This window comes from Rhincodon typus, chromosome 7, assembly GCF_021869965.1.
Source record: "Rhincodon typus isolate 14 chromosome 7, sRhiTyp1.1, whole genome shotgun sequence".
NCBI classification, from domain to species: Eukaryota; Metazoa; Chordata; class Chondrichthyes; order Orectolobiformes; family Rhincodontidae; genus Rhincodon; species Rhincodon typus.
Window position 1 is genome coordinate 54,656,057 of NC_063338.1, and position 14,859 is coordinate 54,670,915.

Below are 14,859 nucleotides of genomic sequence, written 5' to 3' on the forward strand. Positions count from 1 at the left end.
GTGCACTGCTGTTCACAACAAATACTGCTTGCATTTTTACATAAACCTATTAATATCCTTGAAGTGTTTAAGGGATATCATTAAGCTGATTGTAAACATCCATCATCCCAAGCTGATAGTGTAACACTATTTGTAAACACACCTTCAGTGGTACTGGAAAATATATACGGGAGCATAGTGGAAAAAGATAGTTTGTAAAGTTACAAGCAAGCCTGATGTCAATTGTATACAAATGTAGAAACAACTAACTACAGTTTGCAAGAAATTACACTATATTACAATAATGACAGAAATTTTAAAAGAAAGCAAAAAAAGTGTTGCTTTGGGAAATTTAGACTTGAAAGATAAGTGCTGACATCACAGCTACATATACAAATTTATTTTTGCGTTAAGTTTGCTTTTCTCTTTGTTTTGAGTGGCATGGGTTTTGTCAATACAAGAAGTATACTGTAATTGTGTATTGTCCTATTCTAGTTTTCAGATATATAACAATATTTTACAAGTAACTTTAAGTTTTAGGAAAATTTAGAAACTCCCAGAAAACCTCAAATGAAAACAGTTGAAAGGATGACTGTACTTATTTTATAACATTCAAGAGAAGAGAGAGAGAGAAAGAATGGCTGATGGACTCATTTAGGGAGAAAAAACATGCAGGATGCTTAAGCTGCCTTTTCCTGTCTTTGTTGGAGAAGTCAATTATTCATGGAGGCTGCAGGGTTAGAAAGGCTAGACTTTGAAGCAAATGATATCTTTGCAAATAAAATAGGTTACTTTGTAGAACAGCAAGTTGGAAGAGAAGGCAATTATATTCATTAGATATCCAAATTAGTCATGTGTGCTACAAGGGCTAAAGGGGCTGCAAGAAACCAAATTCAAAGGGTTGCTTTGGTTTAAAAAAATACCAAATTTAATTTAGACTTGTTTGAAACATCCCAAGTTGACATGGAGATAGAGAGTGTGTTAGGGGGGTTATTTTGGTATATTTCCTGCATGTTTTACTTACACAAAAACAAACAGTTTAGCTCAGGAACAGGTTAAGCACTGTACACCAGAAGCAAAAGGACTATCAGAAATCTGAAGTTTTTCTGAAGTAGAGACACTAAGCTAAAATGAAGCAGTGATACCCCACAATTGAGCAGGAGTGTAACAATTTTTTAAGGAGTGAAGAAGAGTCACTTGGCAGGAGGAAGGACCCCAAGAAAGCTAATACTTCAGAGGATAGCAGGAATACTGGGAAATTGAAACCAATTCCCAAGAGGTGTGGTGCTTTGATTTACTCTGATGAAGGAAAGGAGCCTGAAAAATAGCCAAAGACATTCTAAGGCAAAGTCAAAAGGAAAAATGGGAGGTTAGTCTAAGGTATCAACCAGATCAGAAATTGCTGCAAAAACTCAATATGTCTGACAGCAGTTGTGGAGAGAAAGCAGAGTTTTGGGTTCAATGACCCTTGTTTAGACACACTGGACCAGAAACGTTAACTTTACTTTCTCTCCACAGATGCTCCCAGACCTGCCGAATTTTTCCAGCAATTTCTGGTTTTGTTTCTGATTTCCAGCACAAGTATAAAACAAAATTCCTAACATCTTTCAATGCTGAGGAAGAATCATACTGGACTCAAAACATTAACTTTCTTCACAGATGCTCCCTCCAGCATTCTCTGTGCTTGTTTCAGATTTCCAGCATCTGCATTATTTTATGTTTATTTTGTTTGTTTACTGGTGTTTGTTCTGCTTTTTCCTTGTATAGCAAAATACATTTATTTTCACTTGCAGAACCTTGTGCCACAAATTCTTTCAGTTGATTACTGGGTATTCAAATTTCTTTTTAAATGTTAAGAGGATGGTAACAATATTCACTGTACCCTTCTTTAGCTCCATTTAAAAAAAACACAGGTCTGGCTATAACCATGTTTCCTATTCAGAAAATTAGTGAAAATTATACAACAGGAACGTACATCTTGACTGTATAGTCCGATCCACACTGGATAACCCAGAGTATTTGTAGTAACTGTGAGGAAAGCCTGATGGTAGGGTTCAGTGATGCTAACCAACTCATTATTGTTTTTCTGGCACTCAGTTACTGCTTCTTCCCAAGTAAGATTCTTTCTAATTATTGTATAGGTATGGTTGAGAAAGTTCAAAGTGTCATTTAAAGGATGGGTATCCTCCTCATTGATGATATCTAAAGAAAAGGAAGGAAGGAAAAATTATTAATGCTGGGTCAGCTAAATATTTAATGCATAAATTAAAGAACAACTCACACAGTGCAAGTTAACAATGTTGGCAGTATCGCCTATGACATAAACTTTCAGAACAGAATGCTGAAGGTGGTGCAATTTATTTCAACAATTATTTATCCCAAATAAAATTCTTCTTCATCTATAATTATTGATTGAAGATGTGTTTATTACGTTTAAAAGTTCAACCTCAAATTTCTGTTTCACAGTTTAATATTAAAATGCAAAAGACGAGCAATCACTTCCAATTTAGTCAGAAACTTCTTTCAACAAAAATAAATCCTTCTACACAAGTTTCAGAATCTTGATTTCAAACCACACAAGAGACTTTTTAGTTGGTTCTTCTGACTTTTAATGGAGATTGAAATCTGATCAAGAAAATTAGCCTCTACGGAGAAAGTCAGACAATTGGTCCTTAGACATTCATCACACAACACAAAGTGGCACAATGTGTCTGTGAGGAAATGTGTGATGGAGATTTAAACATGGTCAGAGTGTTGGATGATCTGAAATTAAGAGAATGTAAAATGGGAATAAGTTTCAAAGAAGTAACATTTGATTTGAAATGCCAACTCTGTCTCCACAGATGGTGCCAGACCTGTTAAGTGTCTCTGACACCTTTTGTTTTTTGTTTAAAAATGGCAGAGAGGGGGCTGGCTCAGTAAGCATTGAGAATCTCCTATGGATTTACACAGATGACATGGCTGAAGGTCTCAATGGCTGAAAGGCTGAAGCTGAGGCAGAAGCAGGTCATCTGTGCCGAAATGATGTGGGAAGCAATTCATCTTAAGGTCTAACAGGTCAGCGAGGATATAAACATAGTCTAGTTCAGCATGAATAATGAAATGGTGGGGCATAATACCAATGGTGGACACATGACATTTGCAGTGGGGACTAATGACGAAGGCTTCAGTGTTCTCAGCATTTAGCTAGAAGAAACACTCAATATTTACACAAAAAAAAAACTTGTATTTATACAGTGTCAAAGAAATGAAATCGGATGGATCACCTGGCATCGACCTCGGCACCGGAAAAGACAACGGCAGAAACAGTCCTGTCGACCCTGTAATGTCCTTCCCACTAACATCTGGGGTTAGTGCCAAATTGGGAGAGATGTCTCACAGACTAGTCAAGCAACGGCCTGACATAGTCATATTCATGGAATCATAGCACTCAGACAATGTCCCAGACACCACCATCACCATCCCTGGATGGGAGGGGGTGGCACAGTGGTAAACAGTCAGGAGGGAGTTGCTCTAGGAGTCCTCAACATTGACTCCAGACCCCATGAAGTCTCATGGCTCCAGATTAAACATGGGCAAGGAAACCTCCTGCTGATTACCACATACCGTCCTCCCTCAGCTGCTGAATCGGTACTCCTCCATGTTGAGCAACACTTGGAGGAAGTACCGAGGATGGCAAGGGGACAAAATGTACTCTTGGGTGGGGGATTACAATATCTACCACGAAGAGTGGCTAGCAGCAGCACTACTGATTGAGCAATACCACATCTAAAGAACGTAGCTGCTAGACTGGGACTGCAGCAGGTGGTGAGGGAACCAAAAGAGGGAAAAACATACTTGACCTCATCCTGACCAATCTGCCAGCTGCAGATGCATCTGTCCATGACAGTATCGGTAAGAGTGAACATCGCACAGTCCTTGTGGAGACAAAGTCCCACCTTCACATTGAAAATAACCTCCAGCATGTTGTCATCATAGAATCCCTACAGTGTGGAAACAGGCCCTTCAGCCCAACAAGTCCACACCGACCCTCAGAGCATTCCACCCAAACCCATCCCCCTATAATCCACCTAATCTACACATCCCTGAACACTATGGGCAATTTAGCATGGCCAATCCACCTACTGCACATCTTTGGACTGTGGGAGGAAACCGGAACTCCCGGAGGAAACTCACGCAGACACGGGGAGAATGTGCAAACTCCACACAGACAGACAGTCACCTGAGGGTGGAACTGAACCCAGGTCCCTGGCGCTGAGAGGCAGCAGTGCTAACCACAGTGAGCCACCGTGCTGCCCTAGTGTGGCAATCTCCATGCTAAATGGGACAGACTTCAAACAGATCTAACAACTCAAGACTGGGCATCCATGAGGCACTGTGCACCATTAAAAGTATTAACCTCATGGCTTGGCAAATCCCCCCTCAACCATTACCATCAAGCCAGGGGATTAACCCTGGCTCAATGGAGAGTGCAGGAGGGCATGCCAGGAGCAGCACCAGGCATACCTGAAGATGAGGTTTCAACCTTGTGAAGCCACCAAACAGGACTACTTGCACACCAAACAGCATAAGCAGCAAGTGACAGAGCTAAGTGATCTCACAACCAACAGATCAGATCTAAGCTCTGCAGTCCTGGCACATCCAATCATTAAATCGTCCACTACCATTCACAATTCACTGGAGGAGGATGAGGCTCCACAAATATCCCCATCCTCAATGATGGAAGAGCCCAGCTCATCAGTGCAAAAGATAAGGCTGAAGCATTCGCAACAATCTTCAGCCAGAAGTGCCGAGTGGATGATCCATCTTGGCCTCTTCCAGTGCTCCCCAGCATTACAGATACCAGTCTTCAGCCAATTCGATTCACTCCACGTGATGCCAAGAAACAGTTGGAGACACTGGATACTGCAAAGGCTATGGGCCCTGACAACATTCCGGCAATAGTACTGAGGACTTGTGCTCCAGAACTTGCCGCTCCCCTAGCCAAGATGTTCCAGGACAGTTACAACACTGGTATCTACCCGACAATGTGGAAAATTGCCCAAGTATGTCCTGTAAACAAAAAGCAGGACAAATCCAACCCAGCCAATTAGTGCCCCATCAGTCTACTCTTAATCATCAGTAAAGTGATGGAAGGAATCATCAACGTGCTATCAAGCAGCCCCTGCTCAGAAATAACCTGCTCAGTGATGTCAATTTGAGTTCCGCCAGGGCCACTCAGCTCCTGACCTCATTACAGCCTTGATTCAAACATGGACAGAAGAGCTGAATTCCATAGGTGACGTGCGAGTGTCAGCCCTTAACATCAAGGCTGCATTCACCCGAGTGTGGCATCAAGGAATCCTAGCAAAACTGGAATCAATGGGTATCGGGGAGCAGTGGTTGGAATCGTGCCTAACACACAGGAAGATGGTCATTGTTGTTGGAGGTCAGTCATCTCAGCTCCAGACATCTCTGCAGGAGTTCCTCAGGGTAGTGTCCTTAGCCCAACCATCTTAAGCTGCTTCATCAATGACCTTCCCTCCATCACAAGGTCAGAAGTGGAAGTGTTCGCCAACGATTGCACAATGTTGAGCATCATCTGCGACTCCTCAGATAATGGAGCAGTCTATGGCCAAATGCAACAAGATCTGGACAATATCATGCTTGGGCTGACAACTGGCAAGTAATATTTGCGCCACACAAATGCCAGGCTATGACCGTCACCAATAAAAGACAATCTAACCACTACCCCATGACATTCAATGGTGTTACCGTCACTAAATCCCCCAGTATCAACATACTGGCGGTTACCATTGACCAGCAACTCAACTGGAATCACCACAAACACTCAGTGGCTACAAGAGCAGGTCAGAGGTTAGGAATACTGCCGCGAGTAACTCACCTCCTGACTCCCCAAAGCCTGTCCACCATCTACAAGGCACAAGTCAGGACTGTGATGAAATAATCTCCACTTGCCTGGACGAGTGCAGCCCCAACAACACTCAAGAAGCTTGACACCATTCAAGACAAAGCAGCCCACTTGATTGGCACTGCATCCATAAGCATCCACTCCCTCCACCACCGACACTCAATAGCAGTAGTGTGTATTACCTACAAGATGCACTGCAGTAATTCAAAGATCCTCAGACAGCACCTTCCAAACCCATGACCACTTCCATCCAGAAGGACAAGGGCAGCATACATGTGGGAACACCACCATCTTCAAGGGTGGAAGGGTGGATTAGTAAGTTTGCAGGAGATACGAAGGTGGGTCACATTGTGGACAGTGCAGAGGGCTGTTCTAGGTTACAAAGGGACATTGATAGGATGCAGAGCTGGGCTGAGAAGTGGCAGATGGAGTTTAACCCTGAAAAGTGTGAGATGATTCATTTTGGAAGGACAAACTTGAAAGCAGAATACAGGGTTAACGGAAAGATTCTTGGCAGCGTGGAGGAGCAGAGGGATCTTGATGTTCATGTCCACAGTTCCCTGAAAGCTGCCACACAGGTGGATAGAGTTGTTAAGAAGGCGTATGGTGTGTTAGCTTTCATTAATAGAGGGACTGAGTTCAAGAGCCGTGAAGTTATGCTCCAGCTATACAAAAGCCTGGTTCGGCCACATCGAGTATTGTGTCCAGTTCTGGTCACCTCATTACAGGAAAGATGTGGAAGCCTTGGAAAATGTGCAGACGAGATTTACCAGGATGTTGCCTGGAATGGAGGGAAGGTCTTATGACAAAAGGTTGAGAGAGCTAGGGCTTTTCTCTTTAGAACGGCAAAGGATGAGAAGTGACTTGTTAGAGATGTACAAAATGATCAGAGGTATAGATAGAGTAGACAGCCAGAGACTTTTCCCTAGGGTGGAGGTAGCTATTACGAGGGGGCATAGTTTTAAAGTGAATGGAGGTAGATATAGGGGAGACGTCAGAGGTAGGTTCTTTACTCAGAGAGTGGTCAGGGTGTGGAATGCATTGTCGGAGAGGGTAGTGGAGTCGGCCTCATTAGGGGCATTTAAGCGGCTATTAGATAGGCACATGGATGATAGTATAAGGTAGGGGTGGAGGTTAGATAGACCTTAGGATTAGGGTAAAAGTTCGGCACAACATCATGGGCCGAAGGGCCTGTACTGTGCTGTACTGTTCTATGTTCTATGTTCTATGTTCAAGTTCCCCTCCAAGCCACTCACCATCCTGACTTGGAAATATATCGCCGTTCCTTCACTGTCACTGGGTAAAAATCCTGGAATTCCATCCCTAATGGCATTGTAGGTCAACCCACAGCAGGTGGACTGCAGCTGTTCAAGAAGGCAGCTCACCACCACCTTCTCAAGGGCAACTAGGGATGGATAATAAAGGCTGCCCACATCCCACAAAACAAAAAAAAATCTGATTGAGTTCTAAAATAATGTAAAATGTGACAACTAGGATTATCTGGAAGGAAATCAATCCTAATTCTCCTCTCAAACTAGGAGGAATCACTGGAAGACAAACATGCTCTTCAATTAATGCACAAAGACCCTACATTATTGATTTAACACTTCATTAGATGAGAGAGGTTAGAAATAAAAGTTGGTAAAAATGCATTTCAGACATTACCTCGATGTTTCTGGCACACAGCAACAAATTTCTTATCACCACAAGCTACCATATCCCATTTTCCAATAAATGGTGTGCCTGGGTCATTTAGTAGAACAGCACATTGTTTTTCTAATTGAAAGATCTAAAATCAAAACCACACAAAGAATAGAATTGGTCATCATTGAAACATTTCTATTTTGATCTTTCATTGTGAAATAATTGTCTTGTTGGAGTTCTTCGGCAGGATATTTTTGCCAACAGCTCAATGCTTTTTTTAAAAAAAAAACTTATCACAAATTCAGCGTAAAGAACTAAAGGTAGAAATCAGAGATAAAATATGCTGAATGGTACACAGCTAAAACATTAAACTTTCTTTTCTCTTTCTAGCCACTGGCAAAGAACTGTGTATTTTGAGCTTTTCTTTTATATTTTAAGTTCAGTGTATACAACCTTGTAAGTTACCATGAATTCAGCCTGAAGTTGCAAAGATGGCAGATAAAGCAGAGTGTGAAGTGATTCGATACGAAGGATGTGGAGAGGCAATGAAAAAAAGAAAATGCTAAGGGGTTGCAGGAGCAGAAACCTGGGTGTACATATGTATAAGTAATTGAAGATAGCAGGATAGGTTGACAGAGTGGTTGTCGAAGCATCCACTATCCTTCCTTTGCCTTATTAATAGCAACATAAACTACAGAGTAAGGAACTTATAATACACTTGTATACCATCTATACTTGAATATTGCTCATCTTCTATTACTGTTGGCCCCCAATCTTTGGGGAAAAGTCATTCATTTTCCTACATCTTGGGTACAAGTTAGACCTGACTTTTAGGTAAATAAAATTCAATCTCTTGGACAAAAGGGGCCAATGCACCTATCCATTTCTCGTATTATCCTTGTCTTCCAAGGCAGATGGGACCTGTACAAGAAGGCTAGGTTGTGCCTAAACTGGTGGGGCACCAATATTCTGGCAGGAAGATTTGGTAGTGTCTCTCAGGAGGCACAAGCAAACTAGTGTGGCAGAGGGGTGGAGACCAGACTATTAGATGAGCAAGTGAAATCAACGAGGAGCAGTCTGGGACCAATGCCAGTAAGACAAACAGGAAGAGCAGACAAGACAGGGAGTGGTTATTGAACACAACAGAACTGGCACTGGCAGTCTGAAGTATATTTGCATTAAGGCGAGGAGTATTACAGGTAATGTAGAGAAACTTAGTTATAGGTATTAATCCAAGCTCTATTATATTGTAGTTGTTACAGAGACTTGGTTGAGTTGGAGGTGAGACTGGCAGCTTAATGTTCTGGGATTTAGATGTTTCAGGCGAGACAGAGAAGGATATAAATGAGATGGGGGAGTTGCATTACTGATAAGGGAGAATATCACAGCTAGACTGAGGGAGGATATATAGGAGGGCTCATCGAGTGAGGCCATATCCACTCACTTTGATGGAATTGTACTACAGGCCTTCCAGCAGCCAGCAGGAGATAGAGGAACATATAGGAGGTCAGGTTACGGAAAAACGTAAAAAAAAGGGTTGTTAAGATGGCTAATTTTAACTTCACCTATATTGACTGGTACTCCCTTGGTGCCAGGTGCTTGGATAGGGGAGAATTTCTTTGATGCGTCCAGGAAGGTTTATTGAAAAAATATGTAAATAGTCCAATCAGGGGAAGGGGCTACATTAGACCTGCTATTGGGGAATGAGGCTGGCCAGGTGATTTGAAGTTTCAGTGGGGGAGCATTTCTGGAACAGTGGGCATAATTCCAAAAGTTTAAAGTTATCTGTGGATAAGAATAATCCTCAGATGAAAGGACAAAATTGGAGGAAGGCTAACAACGCCAATATAAGGCAGGAACTGGGAAATGTAGATTAGGGGGTGGCTGTCTGAAGGTAAATCCACGCCTGTTATGGGAGAACCTTTTAAATGCCAGCTGATTAGATTCAGTAGCCTATTGGAATGACAAGACAAATTGTGAGCACAGTCAAAAAAGAGAAAGAAGGAACATTGTCTTCAGTTTCCTAAACTTACGAGTCCTTGAAGCAAACAGTGAAAACAGGAAGAAACTTAAACAAGTTTCTTTTAAAAGAGGCCATGAAATGTCCTTGGCAAACAGGATTTAGGAAAATCCCAATGCGCTTTATATGTACATAAGGAGCAGATGGTAGCTAGGGAAAGGGTAGGTCTACTTTGAGATAAAGGAGGAATTTTGCATGGAGCCAGAGGAAATGGGTGAGGTCCTTAATGAATACTTTGCATCGGTATTCACAAAGGAGAAGGACATGGTGGATGGTGAGTCTAGAAGGGGTATGTTGATCTTTTAGGGCATGTCAATTTTAAGAAGGATGTGGTGTTGGACGTCTTGAAAAACATTAAGGTAGTTAAGTTCCCCTGATGGGATCTATCTCAGGACACTAAGGGAGGCAAGGGAGGAGATTGTGGAGGTCCTTACAGAGATCTTTGTATCCTCTTTAGTCACAGGAGAGATCTCAGAGGACTGGTCAATATCCAGTTTTGTTCCTTTGTATGGAGGGTTACAGGGATAATCTGGGAAATTACAGGCTGATGAGCCTTATGTCAGTCGTGGGGAAATTATTGGAGAAGATTCTTAGGGACAGGATTTACTCACATTTGGAAAAATATGGACTAATTAGTGATAGGCAGCATGGCTTAGTATGGGGGAGGTTGTGTCTCACAAACTTGAGTTTTTTGAGGAAGTCATGAAGATGATTGAAGGCAGGGTGACGGATGTTGTCTACGTGACTTGAGCAAGGCCTTTGACAAGGTTCCGCATGGCAGGCTGACACAGAAGGTAGCTCACATGGGTTGAGCTGGTAAGATAGATACAGAACTATCTTGTATGACAAGGCGAAGATAGAGGTGGAAGGGTGTTTTTCTGATCGGAGATGTGTGACAAGTAGTATTCTGGATGGATCATTGCTGGGACTCTTGTTGTTTGTAATCTATGCAAACTATTTGGAGGAGAATTTAGGTGGTCTGATAAATAAGTTCACTGAAGACACAAAGATTGGGGGAGCTGTGGATAGTGAGGATGATTGCCAGAGGGTTCAGCACAATATGGATAAGTTGGAGATTTGGGTAAAGAAATGACAGATGGAATTTAATCCCGACAAATATGACATCTTGCATTTTGGAAGGTCTGATACAGAAGTGAAGTATACAGTAAATGGCAGAACCCTATAGAAGCATTAACATACTGAGGGATCTTGGTGTACAGGTCCACAGTTCCCGGAAAGTGGCAACACAAGTGGATAACGTGGTCAGGAAGGGCATATGGCATGCTTGCCTTCATCAGTAGGGATACAGAATATAAAAATCGACAAGTCATGTTGGAGCTGTACAGAACTTTAGTTATGCTACTGCTACACTATCAGAACAATATGAAGACTTTGGCGAGGGTACAGAAAAGTTTACCAGGATGTTGCCTGGTTTGGAGCATATTAGCTATGAGGAGACATTGGATAAAACTTGGCTTATTTTCACTTAAACGTCAGAGTTTGAAAGGTAACCTGATAGAAGTTTACAAAATTATGCGAGGCATGAACAAAATGGATAGTTGGTGTCTTTATCCCAGGATAGAAATGTCAAATACTACGGGACATAGGTTTATGGTATAAGGGGGTAAGTTTAAAGGAGATGTGAGGGGCAAATTGTTTTTTAAAATAAAACAGAGGATGCTAAGTGCCTGGAATGCACTGCCAGAGTTGGTGGTGAAGGTGAATACAATAGCAAACATTTAAGAAGCATCTTGGCAGATACATGAATAGGCAGGGAACAGAAGGAAATGGACTGCATAGAGGCAAGAAGTTTTAAACATTTAGAATGGTGTCATGTGTTGGTGCATACTTGGTGGTTGAAGGGCCTCTTCCTGTGCTGCACTATTCTTTGATATGTAAAAACTGGAATTCAGAGCGTTTGGCAATTTAGAGTGGATAACACGTAGCCCATCAATTAGAAAGACAAATGGTCTGTAAGGCTTTATTTCAAGTGGTTACTTTAAAAGGTCAGGAACTCTTTTGGAGTCTAGTCAAATACATTCCTGAAGTACAATGTGCAATTTTGGTCTCCTTATGGAAAAAAGGTGGATTATATTTGCCTTACAGGAGGTTTAGCATAAGATTAGATAGATTCTGGGGATCAGCAAATTGTCCTATGAGGAGGAGAGATTAAGGATAATCATAGAGGCCATTCAGCCCATCAAGTCTGCCCTGACCCTCAGAAGAGCATTCCACTCAAACCAACCCTATCCCTTTAACCCCACATTTATCCTGGCTAATCCATCTAGCCTTCATATCCCTAGACATTGTGGGCAATTTAGTACGACCAATCCACCTAACCTGCACATTTTTAGTCAATGGGAGGAAACCAGAGCATCCAGACACAAAGAAAACATGCAAACTCCATACAGCCAAACCCAAGGCTGGAATTGAACCCAGGTCCCTGGCACTGTGAGCCAGCAGTATTAACCATTGAGCCACCATACCACCTGTTTTACTTTCTGTCTTAAAATAACAGGAAAATGCATTGATCATTTCATGAGTGTTCAGAAATAACAAGAAGCAACCTGATTGAGACATAAAGCTCTTATTTTGCCAAGTGGGGTCGATGTTGAAAGGATGTTACTCCCTAGGCTGGATACTCTATAATGAAGCATCATTGTCTCAGAAAAAAAGGATCAGCCATCAAGGGACAAGGTGAGAATATCTTCACTAATAGGGTTGCAAAGCGTTGGGAATTTCTCTACTCTAGAGGATGTGGATGCTCAATTGTTAAGTGTATTCAACATGGGGTGATAGATACTTGGGAAGTCATAGGATATGGAGATGTGTTAGGAAAATGGAGTGCGGTGCAACAATTCAACCCACAATCTTACTGAATCACCATAGGGCACACTTCAGTTGCTACTTTTTAATATTTTTAGGATTGTATGTTTAAAACAATGATTTTGTTAAAAAGATTTAAAGGTGAAAATGATTAGTTAATTCAGCGCAGGTTGAGATGATGTTTGAGACCTATATAGCCCAGTTACTTAGAGAATAGAATTATTCAAGATAAAGTCAAACCACTCTCAAAGAATTAGCAAAATTAGCAAGAATTAGCCAACAATCTAAATGCCCTAAATGGCTAGACACAAAGCATTAAACAACAGTGTAACTCCACATAATGTAATAACAATCTAAGTGCAAACGTTTAACTTACATCAAAATCTAGTGTACCAAATTCCATCTCAAATGATGGCTGCCAATTTGTATAATCAACTGGTCTTTCTGTCACCCACTTATTTGTTCCAGCTGTAGTTGAGGTTTGCAAACCTAGCCAAATTCTGGGCGGCAGTGATGATAAATGGGATACAATAAAATCTGTTGAATACAAAATGCAAACAGATTTGAGAAATCACTTCTAATCAAAACAGAAGCAGAGATGATAACTTTCCCACCTGTCTTGCAAGATGATAATAATCGGGTAGGTTTTCACCTCTTAGTATGGCATTGGTCCGGTTTCCCAGACGTGGGACTGTCAATCAGCAGCCCACCCGCTTTAGAGGTGGTATTGCTGCCCAAGGCCAACATAAAAAGATAAACAACTTCGAAAGAAGATGAGACAATCTATTACCCGCTGGTGAACAATAACAATGGCTGATAAACTCAAGTGACCTCAAATACTGCAAGTTTTTCTTTTAAAAAGCTTTGTGTGTTTCATGGTCTTAGCCTTTCAAACAGTGGTCTATGCGAAGAACAATTACTGATGTTTCTCATTCTGGTTCAAACTTTTAGATTTAGTGTTGTTATACTGGAGGCACTCGAACAATTTCAGCATTAAGCCTAGAATAACGTTGCTAAGCTGGTCTATGTACACACATTATCCTGCGTTTAGTTTAGAAAGAGCTTCAATGATTGACTAGAACAGTAAGTAGTTTTCTGGCTGTCTCCACTTATAAGAGCCAGACCTTTCCAAAGCGGTGTTCTGGAATTTCCCCAGTGCTCTGTAGGACTCCCTCTTTTCTGTTTTTAGGCTTTGAGAAGGATCAGATGTCAGGTCCTAAGCTGTTCTGTCCACAAGTTGAGATCATATCATCATACAGAGGAGTGTCATGAGCACCAACCTCTACCCGCCATTTCAGACCCATATACATCTCTCCCCATGCTATTCTTCTCCTCATTATGTGTTTATTTATGCACATAATTACATTTATCATAACCCATTTGCGTTGAAGCATGTAAATAATTCACTTCAACTTTGTCAACTGGATTCTCTTCTTCACTCTCAGCAATTGCATTACAAGAGAAACCAACATGTTCATGTCCTCCATTCTGTTATTAGAGGATTATTTCTGGAATACCACAGTCATGGTCATAGTTACTGAGGATTCTTCATGGGAAGATAAGGAAGACAAATATTCTGCTTGAACCTGCCTCTTCCAAGTCAATTCTTCATCTAACACCAGACTTTAATCTGTTAGTCATTGTTTACCAAGTTGTGTTGCACACAAAGTTGCAATAGTCATACATTCAACAACTGGGGTAGGCTGTTCATTGGCTTGCTTACTGCTTATTTTTTTTCTTCATTGACTTTTACAGTCAGAATGCTCTTTAGTGCTGATAGCAGTGGAAATATGTGTGTCAATCCAGTATAGCTTCAGGTTCCTATCTTGGTAGTTGCTTCTGGAATTCTGTCTCACTCATCACCTGAATGGCTCTCTAGAGTCAGGTCTTCCTTAGATTATAAGAAATCTGATAATGCATCAGCAATTCCTTCAATAGTTTTACCTCTTGTAAATACCATGGTCACACTTCTCTTCTAATGTTTAAAGGTCATTGATGAAATCCCCTGGATGCTCAATTTTCCTATTAAGTCCTGTTTGCTCACCTTCTAATCTAATTTGGAAACTCTTCTACTATTCTAAATGTCATAAATTGTTTTCTCCAAGACGTCCATTCATGTGTTCTATTTGGCATCCCTGAAATTAAATCTTCCTGGCAATATCATGCCTGCTTGTCCGAAAGATGTATTTTGCAGGAACAGCGGTTCTGCTGCTTTTGCTGCTGTGCTGGAGGAACTTTGTGTTTTGTGACTTAAGTGAAGGATTCACCTATTTTGCAAATTCACTGTAAGAATCCTGCTGTTTGCAGCGATAATCAACAATTCCCACTTTAATCAGTTTTACTGAAAGATTCATGTTCCTTACAGTTAAATAAATTATTCCCACCTCCCTCCCCAGGTAAATGACCTCAGATTAATATTTCCTTCTTGGCTCTTTTACTTCATTAGCTGTGCTTTACGGCATACATTTGCTATAGCAAC

General features: G+C 41.3%; 1 protein-coding gene across 2 annotated transcripts in view; it reads right to left on the bottom strand.

The window, feature by feature from the left end:
• Positions 1–14,859, bottom strand: part of ly75 (lymphocyte antigen 75) — a 145,592-nt gene that overhangs the window by 32,579 nt on the left and 98,154 nt on the right. For both annotated transcript variants that reach the window (XM_020529208.2, XM_048598981.1), the window contains exons 23-25: positions 12,757–12,917; positions 7,556–7,679; positions 1,955–2,181 (exon numbers count right to left, since the gene is read on the bottom strand). In XM_020529208.2, coding sequence (XP_020384797.1) covers positions 1,955–2,181; positions 7,556–7,679; positions 12,757–12,917 — 512 coding nt within the window. The remainder of the gene's footprint in view (positions 1–1,954; positions 2,182–7,555; positions 7,680–12,756; positions 12,918–14,859) is intronic.